Raw genomic sequence first — 16,753 nt, forward strand, 5'->3', positions numbered from 1 at the left:
AGGATTTTTGACAGAGCCTCCAGACACATCACTTCTGCAATCTTGTCAGTAACGTGGGAGAAGCAAGAGGAACATCCAACATTTTTTGTATAATCCTAGTTATTAGTGACCCATGTTCTATTCTTATATGAATATTTGAAGAAGAAAAAATCCCAAGTTGTTTAAATATCCTAATAATTAATTATCGTGCTGTTACATTCTGCATTCATCCAGCATTGAATTACTATAAAGTAACTCAGCGTTGTTCATGTTTGCTTTATGATTTTTATTTTTTCTTTTTTTTTAACATTTTACAGGCTACCAAAAAAAAACTGTTCAGCATTTTTGCAGTTGCTACATAAATTGATTCAAGCTAAGCTGGGGCTAAAACAGAGCCTGACAAGCTCAAGAAAAGGAAAAAAAAAAAGGTCACATGAAAGATACTCAATACTGATGAAAACAAATATCCAAATGTGTAGGGGAAAAAAAAAAAAAGAAAAAAAGAAAAAGAAATCCAAGGTAGTCTGACACCTTTGTGAGAGATAGCACCTACAGAATGTATCTGAAGAACTACAATCGTTAGAGGTTCAAATAATAGTGATTTGCTAATTTTTTTGAGATTTCTTTCTTCGGGTAACATGTGATCAACAACAGCAGTGCTATCCAAAATCAATTTTGAACACTTTTTCAGATAATTTCTTATCTATGGCCTGGTTTATGTTCTATGGCTTTGAATTTTGGCCAGAAAGTCCTGTAAGAAACTTCCTCCTGAAGCATTTGTTTCAATTCTGACTACAAGTAGGACACACAACAACAGTAAGTAAAAAGATAACATAAAGTTAAGGCTTTGAAGCTTGTGGTTTTCAGAATAATCAGAATTTATAGCTCTCTAGCATCTATTTCATTTACTTGCAGCAGTTTACGCTTCCTTTCCTGAGAAGTGATATCAAATAGCCAATGCCAAGCTAAATCACATCAGAGAAGAGAATCACAGCATATTCTAGGAGGTCTCTAGTCCAACCTTCTGCTCAAATGGATGGTCAGCTATGAGGTCAGACCACGTTATAGGGCCTTGGTCCAGATGAGTCTTGAAAAGCTCCAAAGGTACACAATGTGCGCAGCATCACTGCACAGCCTGTTCCAATGCCTGGCTGCCTCAATGGTGGAAATGTTTTTCCTTTTATCAAGGAACTCGTAAACCTATAAAGCTTGAAAGCTGAGAACATCATACGACTACCACATGTAACATTTAATAGTCTTAATTTATTGATCCACAGTCTAATACCATACGCCTTCTTACATAGAAATCATGGCAGTCCACCCTGAACCAGCTGTAATTATCCAGTAACTTGCAATACTCTTGTTATGATTCCTTGATAATATAGTAAATAGCCTTAACCACTGTTGTTTTCACTGTTATAAATTGATTTAATTGGGCAAACAAATGACTGAGAGCTAACTGCTGCTAGAAATCAAGGTGGACTTTGGTAAAATGTCAAATTCTGTATTGCTAGAACTCTAATATACCCACAGGATAAGGAAGATGCTAAACAAGTGCAGTTTGTTGCCAGTCACAGAGATGATAAGAAGAACTAAATTTTCCAAACCAGCAGTCTAAATTTAAATTCGTTTATCCCTGCTGCTGCCTGGTACTCAAAATGCAGATGGAAATTCTCACTGAACTTGTCTGGATTTTCTGAAAATACATTCAAGATTGTAAGCATTGATTTGGAGGTCAATTTTAGGCTTATATAATTCTCAAATGTGATTTGTTACATGGTTCACTAAAAAGCATAACTACTTTTGCTAGTAGTCTTGCTGTTGATGATAGAGTACAACCCTGATTCCTAAAACATGTATTTAAATAGTAAAAAAAAACCCAACAACAACAACAAATTAGTGCATCTTCTCAAACTTCAGAATATTTTTACCATTTTCAGAGAGTGTAGCTAAGTGACCCCCCAAGTTCCTTTGTATATTTTATGCATCATAGACATGACAGTATGGAAAGGCTTGAATATAGTCAGATCATTAATATTAATTATAAATAAGACATTTTTACATAGTCTAAAAAGCAAATAATTTTTTTCCAGTGTGTTTCCTTCCAGGTTACCAATTGCTCGTAACAGGTGCATTTTCCCCTCCATATTTTGCAGCAAATTTAAAGAATATTCAGATTAACTGTATTAAATTGAAGATTACTATTAAGTTTGCATCGCTTCAGCAGCATGGACACAGAAACACAGATAGCGTGCCATGGGACTGAATAAATATTAATTAGATGCAGCTCTTGCCTTACTCGTGTCTTTGACCAGAAACCACTTGCTTTTCCTGGATAAAAATAACTCAAGGCGTTACTTTTCATGTATTTTATTTTACAAGAATTAATTGAATTTTGGAAAAACACTGCACTATGAATTATTGCCCTGGTATTTTGAGGCCCTGACACAGACCTGTGATTATGACACCTGGCCAAGAGGGTCCTTGGAGGACGCAGCTCTTGGCTTATTTGCTGGTACTCACAGAAAGCATACATGGCCACCACAGTGCCAGGCCACAAGGGGACACCAGAAGCTGTACTGGCCCTGACCTACCTCTTGGGCACCTCCAACCCTGCCCAGGACCCCATTTCAGCCCATTCAACCAGGGCCAGCCATCCCCTGAAGATGTGGACTCACACAGGCTGTGCAGCTTTTATTCATCACATCCACAGCAATGGGATTTAGGAAGAAGGCACTGCCAGAAGTCAGTCACCAGGGATCTGATTAGACAGGCAGCATTTAACCTAATCTCCTCTACCACAAGCACATTCTTCTTCCTGTAATTAAATGTGATCACAGACGCAATTATTTAGGGGCATAATTCCACCAATTCAGACACTGAACTGCTTCAGCTGCAGGTGGAAAAGGTAAATAGTGAAAAGACAGGAATGAAAATGTGAGCATTGTTATGACTGGAGACTAGATTACGAGGCAGTTAAAAGTCATAGGAAGATATAAACTTAGCAGGTTATGAGATAAAACTTTAAAAATTTCAGTAGTCCTCAAAATATCACATAGTGAATAACAAACATTTCTGAGAAGTTTGCCTCTGCTATCCTAAATAATTACAGGATTATTTTGAAGCCAAAAGATGTTGCTATCTGTTACTCCAGATGTTTTTTGGGTAGCAAAAACACATAGATTTTGTCTATTTCTGTCTATGACATTTAGAAACATTACATTCATTTTTCACATCCCCAGAGACAAACCAACAGTGTGAAGAAATGTCATGGGAAAAAGAAAATTATCAGAACTTTATATTTGCAAGCTATGACAACATTTAAAAAGGTAAATAATCACAGGTTTCTGAGGGATTGCTTAAAGAGAAAATTAAAGTCTATGGGTGCTGGTAAAGTAAAAATTCCAAGCAGGATAGTGAATTACAGTGGTCTTAGTTATATTCCTCATGTAATTTTGGTTTACACTTCTTAATATGATAAAGCTTATCTACACATACAGATGCTGACAGTTTCTGCTCTGAAGAAGAATAGGTGAGTCACTCGAAAAGGCAAGTGTGGGATTTGAAGCCAAACTTTTGGAAGAGAGGGCAGACACAACCTTACTTGAACAATGGTCCCGTTCTATCTTGCATCATAAATAGCTGAATTATTTTGATTTTTTTTTCCCCTAAAGTCCACATAGCTTCAGCAATATTGATCACACTTATATAAGGTTGTGTATTGGTATTTTTAGGAGGATGGACTGAGTGATATTTATATTCCCAGGTACTGGAAAGTGACAAAACTAGGTGGAAAGGCAAGAGTAGCCTCTGCTTTGTTTCAGATCAGCTCAAAAGCCACAGTACGCATTAACAACATAAATAGTAACAGCTGTCTGAAGAGAACAATACTGAGAAGTGACTGGCTATAAATGGGTGACTATAAAAGAAAGGGAAAGAAAATGTGTTTATTAAGAAAAACTAGCAAAAACTGTTGTTTAGATTTCGTCTTTCTCCACCATATTATCTACACATTACTCTGATTAAATTGTTGGCAGTCTATCTTATTGATTTATTTTATCTGCCTTCTAACCCTTTTGTAGTTTTATATTATTTCGTATTCATGAGTTTCAATGAGAATGAAAGAACCGTCGATTAAGAAGCAGAAGCATTAGACGGTACCTCCATACACAAAATAGATATTTGCCATTGCTCTCAAAGTTTTCCAGATATGGTGGTTTTAATGGGGATTTGACTAACAGACAGGAAAAAAAAATCTGATTTAATTAACTGCTAGTACAAGGTTATGAAAGTAACTGTTTTGCACACAATTTATTTATATAATCGTGTATATATGCAATTTGTGGTTTTTTTTCTTCCTACTATTTAAAAACTGTAAAGAGATCCACAGATACCTCAGAAATGTATATAATATTCACTGATAAAAAGCCTTTGGAAAGATGGTACACTTTTAAAAACTTATGTGGAATACTCTGGCATAGTTGTAATCCTTATAGGAACCTCTAAACATCTACTTTAGATAAAATATAAAGGAGTTTCACAAGTAATGTAAGTTGCAGGAGACTGTTTACAACAAAATATGTCAGGAGTCCCTGAGCAGTGACTCAACTCTCTTTGGGAATATTTGTTAATGTTACTAAAGGGAAAAACTCAGTAAGGATGAAACAGAAAAGATAAAAATGCATCTCAAGGTTATTGCTGTTTGCTTATATAAAAAATAAAATATACCGACTGATTTCATTTCTGAATCATCTCTTTCTGCTAATGCAAAGAGAACATTTCTGTATGTATTAAGTGTAATACAACTGAACGTATGCTAAGGAAAGACTTGGAATATTTAATTTCATTAATAAAAGTCAATGGTGGTGTTGATTTCTCTCTTCAGTTTCTCAGCCTACCGCTTCTCCCCCCAAAGACGTGTACAGCATATCTACTTCAGTTCATTATTTTTGCCATGTGTACTTGCACTTGTGACTGAGTTGTCTCTGGATTGAATTACTCACAGTATTTTTTTAAAAGCTGTTGTAGTATTCCCTTCTAAAGAAGTACTATTTTTTTTTTTTCTTATTCCATAAGCTACACTAGTTTTCTTTATTGGGGGGGACTACGGTGGGTCTGTGGATTCCCTGATGGAGGGCATGGGAGCAGAAATTAGCCTTGAAGATATGAAGGCCTACCCGTGAGAAAGATGGGAGTAAAGGAGTATCCAGAGATGTTAGGGATGTACCTGTGAGAGAGAAGGGAGTAGAAGAGTAACATTGATGATAGCAAAAATAGCCAATGAGATGTTACTGCTGTGACTTGTAACCAACAGTGAAAAGACACATGAATTGGTAAAACTGTATAAAAATGCACTTGTGGCAATAAATGGCACCTACTACTTTCATCCTGGAAGAACTTGGTCCACGTCGTTTGTCCATCTCAACTACGACACTTTATTCACTAGGTGCCTGTCATTGGAGCAGAAAACAGCTCAGGCACAGGGTACACGGCTCAAGCAGTGCAGAGCAAACCTGACACACACAGCCTGGAGGCAGTGGCAGTGGCCCCTCACTCTGCTCCCCCTTTGCTCAGAGCCCCTGCCACAGGGTTCAGGTACATGGGGAGCAATGAGAAAGGGAACAACTAAATTTTGATTCAGCTGCTCTCAGCTGCAAAATGTTGATGAAGGAATCATTGCCTCATCTGTAACTGGGAGCAGTCCTGATGCTGCTTACAGCCAGGCAGGCCCCATGGGGCAAAGAATGGGTAAACATGCTGCTCCTTAGCTCTAAATCCTGTCTTGAGCAACTTTGAGGAAGACAGTATCAAGATAGAAGTCATTCCACAAAGAAGAAATAATACTTGCATAAATGTTTTTAAAGCATTGTATTGATCTTTTTGCTAGAAATGTGAAACTCTCATTAACAGCACTGGGATTTTTACATATGTGTGGTGAAGTCCTGAAAATATTTAGAGATGTGACGTCTTCTTAAATGTCTTCTAAAGCTAAGTTGTCAAAATGTTACAAACATGATAAGTTTTGTTACCATCATCTTATACAATGTAACCAAAACAGAATGCAATTAGTTTCCACAAGTGCCATGAAAATTACAAAACATCACTGCTTACCTCCTGCCAGGATTATGTGTATTAATACTGTTAATAGAAACAATTAGGACACCAAATAGGCAGTCAGGTAGTTTGAAGTTCACTTTTACGTGAAAGACTAGCCCAAGACTATTTGCTGCTTCATTTCCAGTGAAGGTCTGTCTTGCAGCTGGGAATAGCACTTGAGTGCTTCACACACTGTTAGTTCCTATTTATATGATTAATTCCATATAGGTCAATTAAAAAAAATCACTGAGTAGCCCTGAATTTATGTGAGGCTAAAGCTAAATGTGCAATGCACATTACTGTTTTAAAAATAAAAAATACAAATCATACAAAACATTTTAATAAAAGTACTTAAACTCTACTGAGAATGATAATTTCATTTTAGACATAGCACTTTTTTCTCCTAACATTTAGTCAATATATGAATTTTAAGTACAGTATAAATTACCTCTTCTCAAAAAGACCATGCAGTTTTACCAAGCTGGAGAGAACAACCTCCCTAGGAAATCCATCATGAAGCATTTGATTTGCTAAAGCAAAATGAAATTTGCCTAGTATTTTTTTTAAGGGTTTTCCACCGGACTTCCAGTAGCTCAGTTTATAAAAGAGCCATGATTTGAGAGTGCCATTAGCACTCCACCTGCTTTAAGAAATAAAGTCCTTGTGAGCAGAAATGTAATAAAATCATCCTAGGATATAAAAATAACATCTGCTTGCCAGGTTAGAATGTTAGCTGGTATAGTGACTTCAACAATTTTTCAACAATTATGCCTATTCAACCAACTACCAACCTAATAATCAGTCTGTGGAATGAAAAATCCCTACAGACATGACCTTGATCAACCTAACTCTGTAACAGACTTCCTACACAACTCTGGCAGAAGAGCAATCCAAAACTAGAGAAAGAAAATCAGAGGGAAAGTCCAGAACGTGGTGGTGCTATTCACTTCTCCTGCAGTGTCACCCAGGATATGTCCAGTTGCTGGGACAACATTGGGCAACGCTGAGCTGGCTGCAAGCTACATGGTGCACCACAGTGATTTCAAGCAGCCCAGGACCATAGAGGTGTGAGATGGATGCATGTCACCTTACACACTTTCCTTCTTTGCCCAACTAGGTATTTGCCTCACCAAAGATGTCACCCTTAAACTAATAACACACCAAAACATGACCGATTACTTCTGATCCAGAAGAGGGCTATGAAGTTGGTGAAGGGTTTGGATGGCAAGTCGTATGAGGAACATCTGAAGTCACTTGGTTTGTTCAGCCTGGTGAAGAGGAGACTCAGAGCAGACCTCGTCACGGTCTACAGCCTCCTCGCAAGGGTAGGAGGAAGGGCAGGCACTGATCTCTTCTCTCTTGTGACCAATGACAGATTCCAAGGGAATGGCAGGAAGAAGTTCCAGGGGATGTTTAGGAAAAGGTTCTTCACTCAGAGGGTGGTGGAGCACTGGAACAGGCTCCCCAGGGAGGTGTCACAGCCACAAGCTTGACACTATTCAAGAAGAGACTGGACAACAGCCTCAGACTCATGGTGTGAACTGTGGGCTTGTCATATGCAGGGACAGGAGTTGGACTTGATGATCCTTGTGGGTCCCTTCCGACTCAGGACATTCTATGATTAATTCTATGATTCTGTGATCACTTTGTTCAGGCCATGCTGCTGTTGTGGTCAACCAAGAAGAGTTTTTGCCACTTCGTAGCATATGCCATAGCACATTGCTTCTGACATGTGTGAGAGCTGCCTGAGCAGTGCTTCATTTCTGGAGATCTATGTTCAAAGGCGGAACTGTGGAACTGTGGCAGAAAGAGGATGATGTGAGAACCAATGAACTCCCTCTCAGTACAATGCTTAGTCAATTTTTGCTGGCCACTCAAATTCTTCTCATAGTATAACAAATTTGGTATTTGCTGCAGAGGAGAAAAGCATTAGTGAAACACTAGCCATATCATACTGAGAAAGCAAATACATTGCAAAATGTGTTTTATTAGCAATAACGTTTTAATTTTAAATCATGCCTGGAATTATATTTTATGAAGAACTTTTTGCACATAAATTCTGTGCTTTAACAGTACATAACTGGAAGTTCATGTTGACAATAAAGAAAAAATAAAATATGATTTGCTCATCCTACTGTGGAAAAGTAAATATTTCCCTGCAACTACTATCATAAATCCATGGAAATGTATGAAGTGATCTGACACCAAGGAGCAGTTTTTCTGCAAGATATTAAAAATCCAGCAAAGTCAGCTTCTCCAACACTGTTACTTTATTCCCAAGTAATCCACAAGAACTACAAGTCCGGGATAATATCAAAACTAGCATGTTTCCATTTCTCAACATTAGAACTAACAGATGTCTGTATCAAGGTGCTTATTGCTTATCTAGTATTGATCTTGGTAGATAACATCCAGACTAGTTCATTTTCTCAGTTAATCTCTAATTTTACTTGTAAAATAATGTACAACAATTCCAATCCCCAGCTCCAAATATTAAAGTGGCTCTACAGTACTTAAAAATATAATTGTATTGTAATAAGAGCAGAAACTGGATATAAAGATTAAAATCTGATCACAAATCATTGTACTGAGTCTTGCATATTTCTATTGAATGTCAGAAAAAAAAAAATCAAAAGGTTCCTGGCACAGCTGTTTACTGCAGCAGTGTCTTTACACCAGCTGTAGAAGAATGCAAGTTATTTTCATTATTTGTTTATTAAAAAGCCTAATTTGTTCAATCTTCTATTTACTTTCACATTTTAAAATCTTTATCAAATAGAGTCTTTTTGCTGAAATAATGACTAAAATCAGAATACCAGTTTCATCACACATTATGTCAAGTGATGGCATAAGAAAGATATTCTTATATTAGTAATTTATGACTGTGAAGTTTGATTCATCCCTTTCTGTTCGGGGACATATATTTTGGAAAAATGACAAGATAAAGAGTAGTCTATTATTATTATTATTATTATTTTTAAACTGGGTTAGAGTTGAATTGGAATCATAAGGCAGAATATCCTGAAGTTTTATGTCAGTTGTCCAAAGTCACAGGACTGCCTATAGCATCTCTCTTTAGGGCTCTTTCCTCAATAGTCCTGCCAGAAAGAACATTCCTAGATCTTAAATCTGAAGCTTTTCTACATTCTACTTATGATATTGATTTAATCCTTCATGTCAGCCTGTACCACCAAAAATCTGTACTCTAATCTTTAAGGCTCTGGTTCAAGCTCAAAGTAAATTGTCTAGCTTTACATTAATGTGGCACAGAGAAGCAATACCGTTGTTTTACTTTTGTCTTAGTCTCTTTTCCTCATCCTAGCATTTTTCAAATTTGTTCCACATTAAAAACAAAACAAAAAAAAACAACACAGACACGCTTCATGTAGCAAAAAATCCACCAAATAAGCAGAGATGGCATTCACAGGGTAACTAACACCTCAGAGTATTTTACATACATGTTTGTTCCCCATGTTTCAGGTGTAACCTTCTGTTTTATTCTCCTTTTTATTGCAAAGACACAAACAATGTCAGGTTTTGTTGTTGTTGTTATGGATGGGGTTTTTTAAGGGCTTGGTGGTGTGATATTGTTTAGGTTCAGATTTTCAGTTTGTTTTTTGGTGGTGTTTTGTTTGATTGTTTTTCAAAATACCGTATTATTTCCTTGAAGTTCATTGCTTCCAACTGCTTATTCCCCACTGATTACAAAATTATTATCACTTGTTTATGACAATTTCCACAGCAACCAATATAATCTCAGAGTGCTGTGACTTCAAGTGGAAAATAAGCACCGTAAATTCATGAAAATGTCACCTACTACATACAAAAACAAGAGACAAGGAAACAGAAATTGTCACATGTGAAACAGGAGTGCTGAAATAGAATACACATCAAAGTTTTTTCATTAAACATTGCTGCATTCTTCTTACAATAAACATGTCAGTTCAGCACAGAAAGCTTCCAGCTGAGCACCATGCTCTCAACACCCGTAAGTCAGATTGCATAGCAGATGTTAAATATAAAATCCATTAAGACCAATTAGATTCTACAGAAGAAAAAGAAAATAGTAATAGCATGCACAGGCAATCCTGCATTACACAACAGTACTGAGAGACACAGTGAACCACAAGAAAAAGGCAAAAGGTGTAAATTGCACCCTTTCCTCACAAAAAGACCAGCTAACAGAAGGTCTGTTGCGTTGCCTGCAGTCACACAAACAAGGTCTCCTGGTTTCTGGTCTCCTGTCTCCAATTAGAAGCAACTTTTGTGGAAAATATCACGTATTGCACACTAACAGGTGTTAATCAGTGGTGCTCTATGGTGGCTTGAAACCAAGCAGCAAAATAGTTTGAGCCTCTTTTCCAAAGTGTATATTCATTTCATGCTGTATTATCTGACCCAAGTCATCCTTACATGTACTAAGGTGGGAGCTTCAACAGCACAGAGCCAAGCTACTGGAAAAAAAACTTTGTGATACACTCTGGTAGAGACTCTTCAGTGCCATATTAAAAGGTACTCCTTTTATTGATGATTAAGAGACAGGTTTTGCAATGGACACATGGAACAGACCTGTGAGCGCTGTTCAGGACTAAGCTACCAATGCAAGGTGCAAATTAAATTCTGGCTGTGTAGTAAGTGTGTAGACAAATGAATCTGTCATTGCATACATGATAGCTTGCACACCACTACGGGCAAATAACCTAATGTTTTTAACAGGAATTACACACACAAAGAAGGAAAGTCTCTTTCTGTACTTGTCAGAACATGTTGCCAAAGGCTGAAGCATTATTTCCCGGTTAGCAGTTTCAAGCAACTTCTGGGTCTTCAATCAGAATTAATCTGCATCAGCTAATCTATCCCTAGATATTAAGCAATTCATAAATTAATTAAATATATGTGTAGTATCCAAGGTGAATTTCATCTGCCTAAATGTTTAAGAATATGAAGTAATTTCCTTTTTTTTTAAAAAAAAAGTGATAGATGGTCATTTCAACTCAAAATGCCTACCAAAGTTTGAGAGATAGTAGAAACATACTTGAAATCTGTTCCACAAACCATAGATTAAACCCTTAGCCTTCAAACATTCCGTAATAGCTCTCAGTGAGAAACTCATTCAGCTATTCACGAGCTAAGGAAATGGGCAGAATGTATAAATCCTTATATATTTTTCCAATCACTTCACTATCTACCATTACTAGAAAACAGACTTGTCCACAGCTCCTCAGAAGAAATGGTGAAAGAGAAGTTTATGTGGCTGCTATGGAATTACAGATGAACAACTAATACAGTTGCTGGTTGCAGATGTTCATGTTGTGAACAAATGCAAATGCAGCTAGAGTGGAATGTAAAACTAGGTTTCTTCTCCACTTGCACTTAATTAAGTCTCAGGTGCTGGCCAAAAGTCCCAATGTTCTTTTTTTCTGTAAGGTACAGTCCAGGGTTGGACATACTTCATGAGAGCTCTTAAAATCAGCAACCTCCCAATCAAAACTGCCTCCTTTCTGGGGTTCATGGGGACATGTGGCAAAGAATAAATTGAAAAGTGACTGTTCTTCTCTCAGTGTATTAGGCTCTGTTCGTGAGTGAGGAAGGAACACGGTCCTGGCTAATGCTGTTGGAGACTCCACCCTGACCACTCTTCTCACCCCTTGTGCAGAGCACTAAGACTTCCAAGGTTTGCTCTCCCTTTGATGGATTACTGTGCAGCAGTCCAGCAAAGTAACAGCAAGCATCCAGTCCATCCAGGGCATTTAATAATAATAAAGTATTGTTTCATCAATGGTCTCCATCAATTAGACATGTATTCAGTTTAAAAAAAAAAATAAAAATAAAAACCAACCAAACAAGCAGACACACACAAAAAACAACATTCAAAAGTCTAAAGCATTACTTTAGGCATTGTGTTTTGCTCGTTTCTCTTCCAATTTCACTGATTTTTTTAAGTTTTGTTTCCATGTCGCTATATTTCAGAAAAACCTATCTAATCATACTCAAATGTATAAAATTGTTAAACAAAAAGTTGCTAAATGCATAACAAACAACCAAAATCAAAATATGCTCCCCATCTTTCCAGCCTACTTTAATCTCAGCCATTTTTTGCACCCAGGAAAAAAACAAACAAACAAACCAAAAAAACACCCCCCAAAAATAGGCAAAACCACAAATTTTCAGTTAACTGTAGCAATCTAAGTAATTAACTGTTTTACTTTTCACAACATCATAAGCTGAAAGACTGAAAATCAAACCAAAAATCATTATGTACAGCATCCAATCCATCTCTGGCATTATTCCATGTAAATCAGTGGTATTACACCAGGGATTAATTTGGAACACTGATCTGAATTAGAGCACTGTTCTATACAGCAACCTCATCATAACACATTAAAAAAAATTATGAGCATCTTATAAGCATCACATATGCACACAAATAATTATGCACCTAAAAATCTATTTGTGAGCAAAGAGAACAGGCTACTTCACAGTCTTGATAATAAAAATGAAATTTTTTACTATTTTGAAAATTATACCTCCATTTTTCTCTGAAAGGAGATTTAATAGTCATGTAAAATACTTGATAAAAGTCCACCCAGAAGAATGTAGAGCTCCTCTACACCTCAGTTTTTACATTTCCTAATGAAATATGACCAGTCACAGGCTATGCAATGAGTCTTCAAAAGCTGGTTTAATATAATTTTGAAGATTGACTTGAAGTACTTAAGCCTGCTCAGCAAAGGTTGGTCACCACCTATATAATATACATCAATGTAAATTATTTAATTTCTCCTCTGAGAAGAAAACCGTTCACATTTCCCTCCTCTATTAAATATTGTACCTAGGTCCAGTTTTGTACACAAAACAGGTTGTTTCTGTGCAGCTGCCCTACTGGTGAAGTTAGTTAGAGGCTGCATCTCCCACCTCACCACAGAGGCAGGCAGATGCTCTACCAAAGCATCCCTCCTGCGCTCAGGGAACGTGAGACCACGCAGAAGCAGAAGTGAATGGAAAACATTTTTCTCTTCCACAGTCTTACCCTACTCTCAAACACGTCCGTAACATTTAAGGCTGCCTTTGCCTTTCAAAGACAGCTTTCTGCCAAGGGCTGGTGTTCCCCCTCCAGCTGCAGATTCATTACCTGAAACCAGTTCCCAGCTAGTGCTTTACATACTTTGCCAGATTGAAACTCATTCGTCATCGCTCAATTTTCCTTTTTACGAGTGACCTGAAACCCTTAAGGCTATGCATAGCCAACTAGCAGAGTTGCTTATGAGCGGCGTACTGGCTAGGGAGTGGTTTATTTTCTTTTTTTTTTTTCTTTTTTTTTTTTTCTCTCCTGGGAACCAGACTCTTTTTTTTTTTTTTGCTCGCCGGTAAGCTTACTGTGTCCTTGCTGCCCCTTCCCTCACGGTGACCGTGCCCAGGCGCAGTGTATTCAGTTCGGAAGGAAAAGCAGTGATAAAATATTAAAACCCTTCCTTGCTCCGGGCTCCGCCGTTGCAATCTCCGCACCGCCTCGCTGGTAGGGAGCGCCGCAGCCCTGCGCGGCGGAGCCAGCGAGGCGCCCGCACCCCCGCCCGCCCAGCGGGTCTGGGACGCCCCGGCACCGGTGCGACTCCCCTCTGGGGGACCCCGACACGGGGCAGGCGGGGAGCTGGTCCTTCCCGGGGCACACTCGGCAGCAAAATGTGGGGCAAGCCCCTATTGCTCCAAGGAGTGCGGGGAGCTGCTCTCCCGCAGCACTCCGGACGGGGCATTAGGCAACCCTATCCCGCAATGCACAAAATACAATCTGAATTGTGCTGGTGACAGCGCCGAATGAGAGAGGAAGGGGGGCAGCCCCAGTTTCTCTCGAGCTACGTGTTGCTTTGGGACACCAAGGCTGGAGTGTGGGGGGTGCAGATGTACTTTTAAGTGCACACTGCCATGCTCTCCCCGGGGATGGGGGGGGCGGCAGGAACGCGGGCAACACTTACTGAAGAAGATGTACTCGGTGTAGCTGCTCCAAATCTTGTCGTCCCTGTACTGGTTGATGAAGGCGGCGGTGCCGGTGGAGTTACAAGCCACCATGTGGAAGCCCGCCTCTGAAAGCCGGTCGAAAGCTTGCTCCAGGTAGGTGAATTTGAGGTAGAAGCGGGAGGTGTACTTCTCAGGGGGGCGGTCAGGGTCGCGGCTCTCGTTGAGGGTCTCGCCGAAGACCTCCTTGGCCAGGGCGATCCTGCCGCACACCATGATGCGGGCGACGCGGCGAAACTTGGCGTCCGCCTGGTTGTCCCGCACTGTGGTGTAGGAGCCGCGGTAGCCCACGGTGAGGAAGCCCGAGCGCTTGTCCAGCGCCGCACGCTGCAGGCGGTCGCTGCTGCCCTGCGAGTTGCTGTCCTCCAGGTCGCTCTGGCAGCCCTCGTCGTTGAGCGAGCTCTGCTTCGTGACCTTGGGCGAGAGCAGCTTCACCAGGTCGCCCAACTGGAAGTACTCGGCCTCCCGCAGGAGCCGCTCCTTCTCGGGGAAGTGCTCGGGCAGCGCCAGCTGCTTGTCCCGCAAGTAATCCAGCACATACCTGAAGAGGAAGCCGTCGCGGTCGATGAAGAAGCGCGCCCGGCTGTCCCTGGGCAACTGCCGGGCCGCCGCCGGGCCGCCCCGGCCGGGGGAAAACATGGTAGCCAGCGTGCTGTCCGGGACGCTGAGCAGCGTGGAGTGCCTCGTCACGTACACCTGGCCCCCCACGTTCAGCTCCACCACCTCGGGAAACGGCGAGCTCGACGGCCCCGATACCATGTCGCTGATGGGCAGGATGCTGCCGCCCGCCTCCTTCAAAGCCATGGTTGCGAGCGGGCGGCAGCGAAGGAGGGTTTCCCTCCTAAAAAAGGCGGCCTTCCTCCCCTCTGCCCACCCCACCCCTCCTTCTCCTCCTCCTCCTTCCACCGGCGCCTCCGGAAGCGCCTGGACGGAGCCGCTGCTCCCACCACCCTCTGGCACGGCGGCGGGCGGCACGGCCCCGAGGCGCGGCTCCGGCCCTCACCTGCCCCGCGGCGCCCTCTCGCTGCCCGGGCAGCGGGACGAGCTGCGCTGAGCTGGGGGCTATGGGTTGGGCTGGATCGGACCGGTCCGAGCCGACCCGACACGGACCGAGCGCTGTCCCTGCCCCGCCTCGACCAGCTCCGCCAAGCTGCGGAGGGGGGGAGGCGCGGGGGCCCGCAGCCGCGCTGGCCTCAAGGCCGAGCGGCCGCCGGAGCCGGCTGCCACTTGGCAAAGCGCTGCCGCGCTGCCAGCCTCGGACCAGGGAAGAGCCAAGCCCCTACCGCGGCTCCTCCCCTCGTCTCGGCTGGGTGGCTGTTTTGGTTCGCTTTGGATTGCCCCCCCCCCGCCGCCCTGCCTTTAAAAACCTGCCAGTTTCCCCCAAGTCCCCCTGCCTCCTTCATACTGGAGCTCCGGTCAGCACTTGCAGAGTGCTAGAATGGTGGTCGTCCTGCCAAAAGCAGCATCCAGGAGGATGCATATGACAGCATTTTTCATCAACTTCCCTATATCAGCATGACTTTATCATGAGGGAAGGGGGGGAATTTGATTTAACCAGAGTTTAGCTGTGGTGGTGGTACAAATCTAACAGGCCCTGATGGGACACAAGTGCTGTATGTGATGTCCTGCTGCTTCACTGGGGCACGGCACACTGGGCTCTTGATTTTCAGAGGAGCTTTATGTACTCTCTAGCTTGACAATGGAATTGGGGTGATTCAGAGCAGAAGAGAAAGTCAGCTGCCATTAGGATGCAGATGCCAGACACAGATTTTTATTTGAAACATGTTAGTGTCTGAATTCTTGGTTATGTAGCAACTGCATTTGTACTCTTAGCATTATATTTTTAAATTTTTGTTTATTTGTTTTTAGGCGGAGCTGCAAGTCACCTGCATCCAGATTTCTGATGCCTGTACTTTCAGGCTGTGCTGCTGGAATGTGTTAGAGCACAGACTTGTGCCCATGTGTTGGAAGAGAGATGTATAATTGCTCTTGCCAGTAGAACTCGTGGTTTCAACCTGGCTGCACTTCTCTGACTACCAGTTCCAGATCTAAATGTGACTCTGTTGTGCTGATGGTTCATGCATGGGAACACTTTAGCTTTTGTTTTTATGATTCCTGAAAGTTAAGGTTTAAACCCTTAATTGTGCTACATAGAGACAGACTTGTTTTTCATGTAAACAATGTCACTTCATGCCTGTGGGTAAAAGACAACAGTTAGCAGGCAAGTACTGTTATGGTGTTACCTCCTTACTAGTGTGCAGTGATTAAGAAAGTTTCATTCATTGGTCATGCAAAGCTTAGTCACATTCTTTAAAGTACTCATGTAGGCTTCTCACTTTCAAAGCAGTCGGGAGAAGAGAAGGCTCTGGGGAGACCTGATTGCAGCCTTTCGGGATTAAAAAGAGCCTATAAGAAAGATGGGGACAGACTTTTTAGAAGGGTATGTTATGACAAGACAAGGGGTGATGGTTTTGAACTAAAGGAGGGGAAATTCAGGCTGGACATCAGGAAGAAATTTTTTACAATGAGGGTGGTAAAATACTGAAACATTACCCAGATACATGGTGGATGCCCCATCCCTGGAACAATTCAAGGCCAGGCTGGACAGGGCTCTGAGCAACCTGCTCTAGTTGAAGATGTCCGTGATTGTTGCATTCCAACCCAAAAT

At 41.3% G+C, this 16,753-nt stretch overlaps 1 protein-coding gene across 1 annotated transcript in view; it reads right to left on the minus strand.

Moving 5' to 3' along the window:
• The window catches only part of KCTD8 (potassium channel tetramerization domain containing 8), a 107,261-nt gene extending 91,895 nt beyond the window's left edge, over nucleotides 1-15,366 (minus strand). The window contains exon 1 of the mRNA XM_005501234.4: nucleotides 14,046-15,366. Coding sequence (XP_005501291.2) covers nucleotides 14,046-14,889 — 844 coding nt within the window. The 5' untranslated portion in view covers nucleotides 14,890-15,366. The remainder of the gene's footprint in view (nucleotides 1-14,045) is intronic.
• Between the last annotated feature and the right edge of the window lie 1,387 nt (nucleotides 15,367-16,753).

This window comes from Columba livia, chromosome 4 (assembly GCF_036013475.1).
Source record: "Columba livia isolate bColLiv1 breed racing homer chromosome 4, bColLiv1.pat.W.v2, whole genome shotgun sequence".
In the NCBI taxonomy this organism is placed as follows: domain Eukaryota; kingdom Metazoa; phylum Chordata; class Aves; order Columbiformes; family Columbidae; genus Columba; species Columba livia.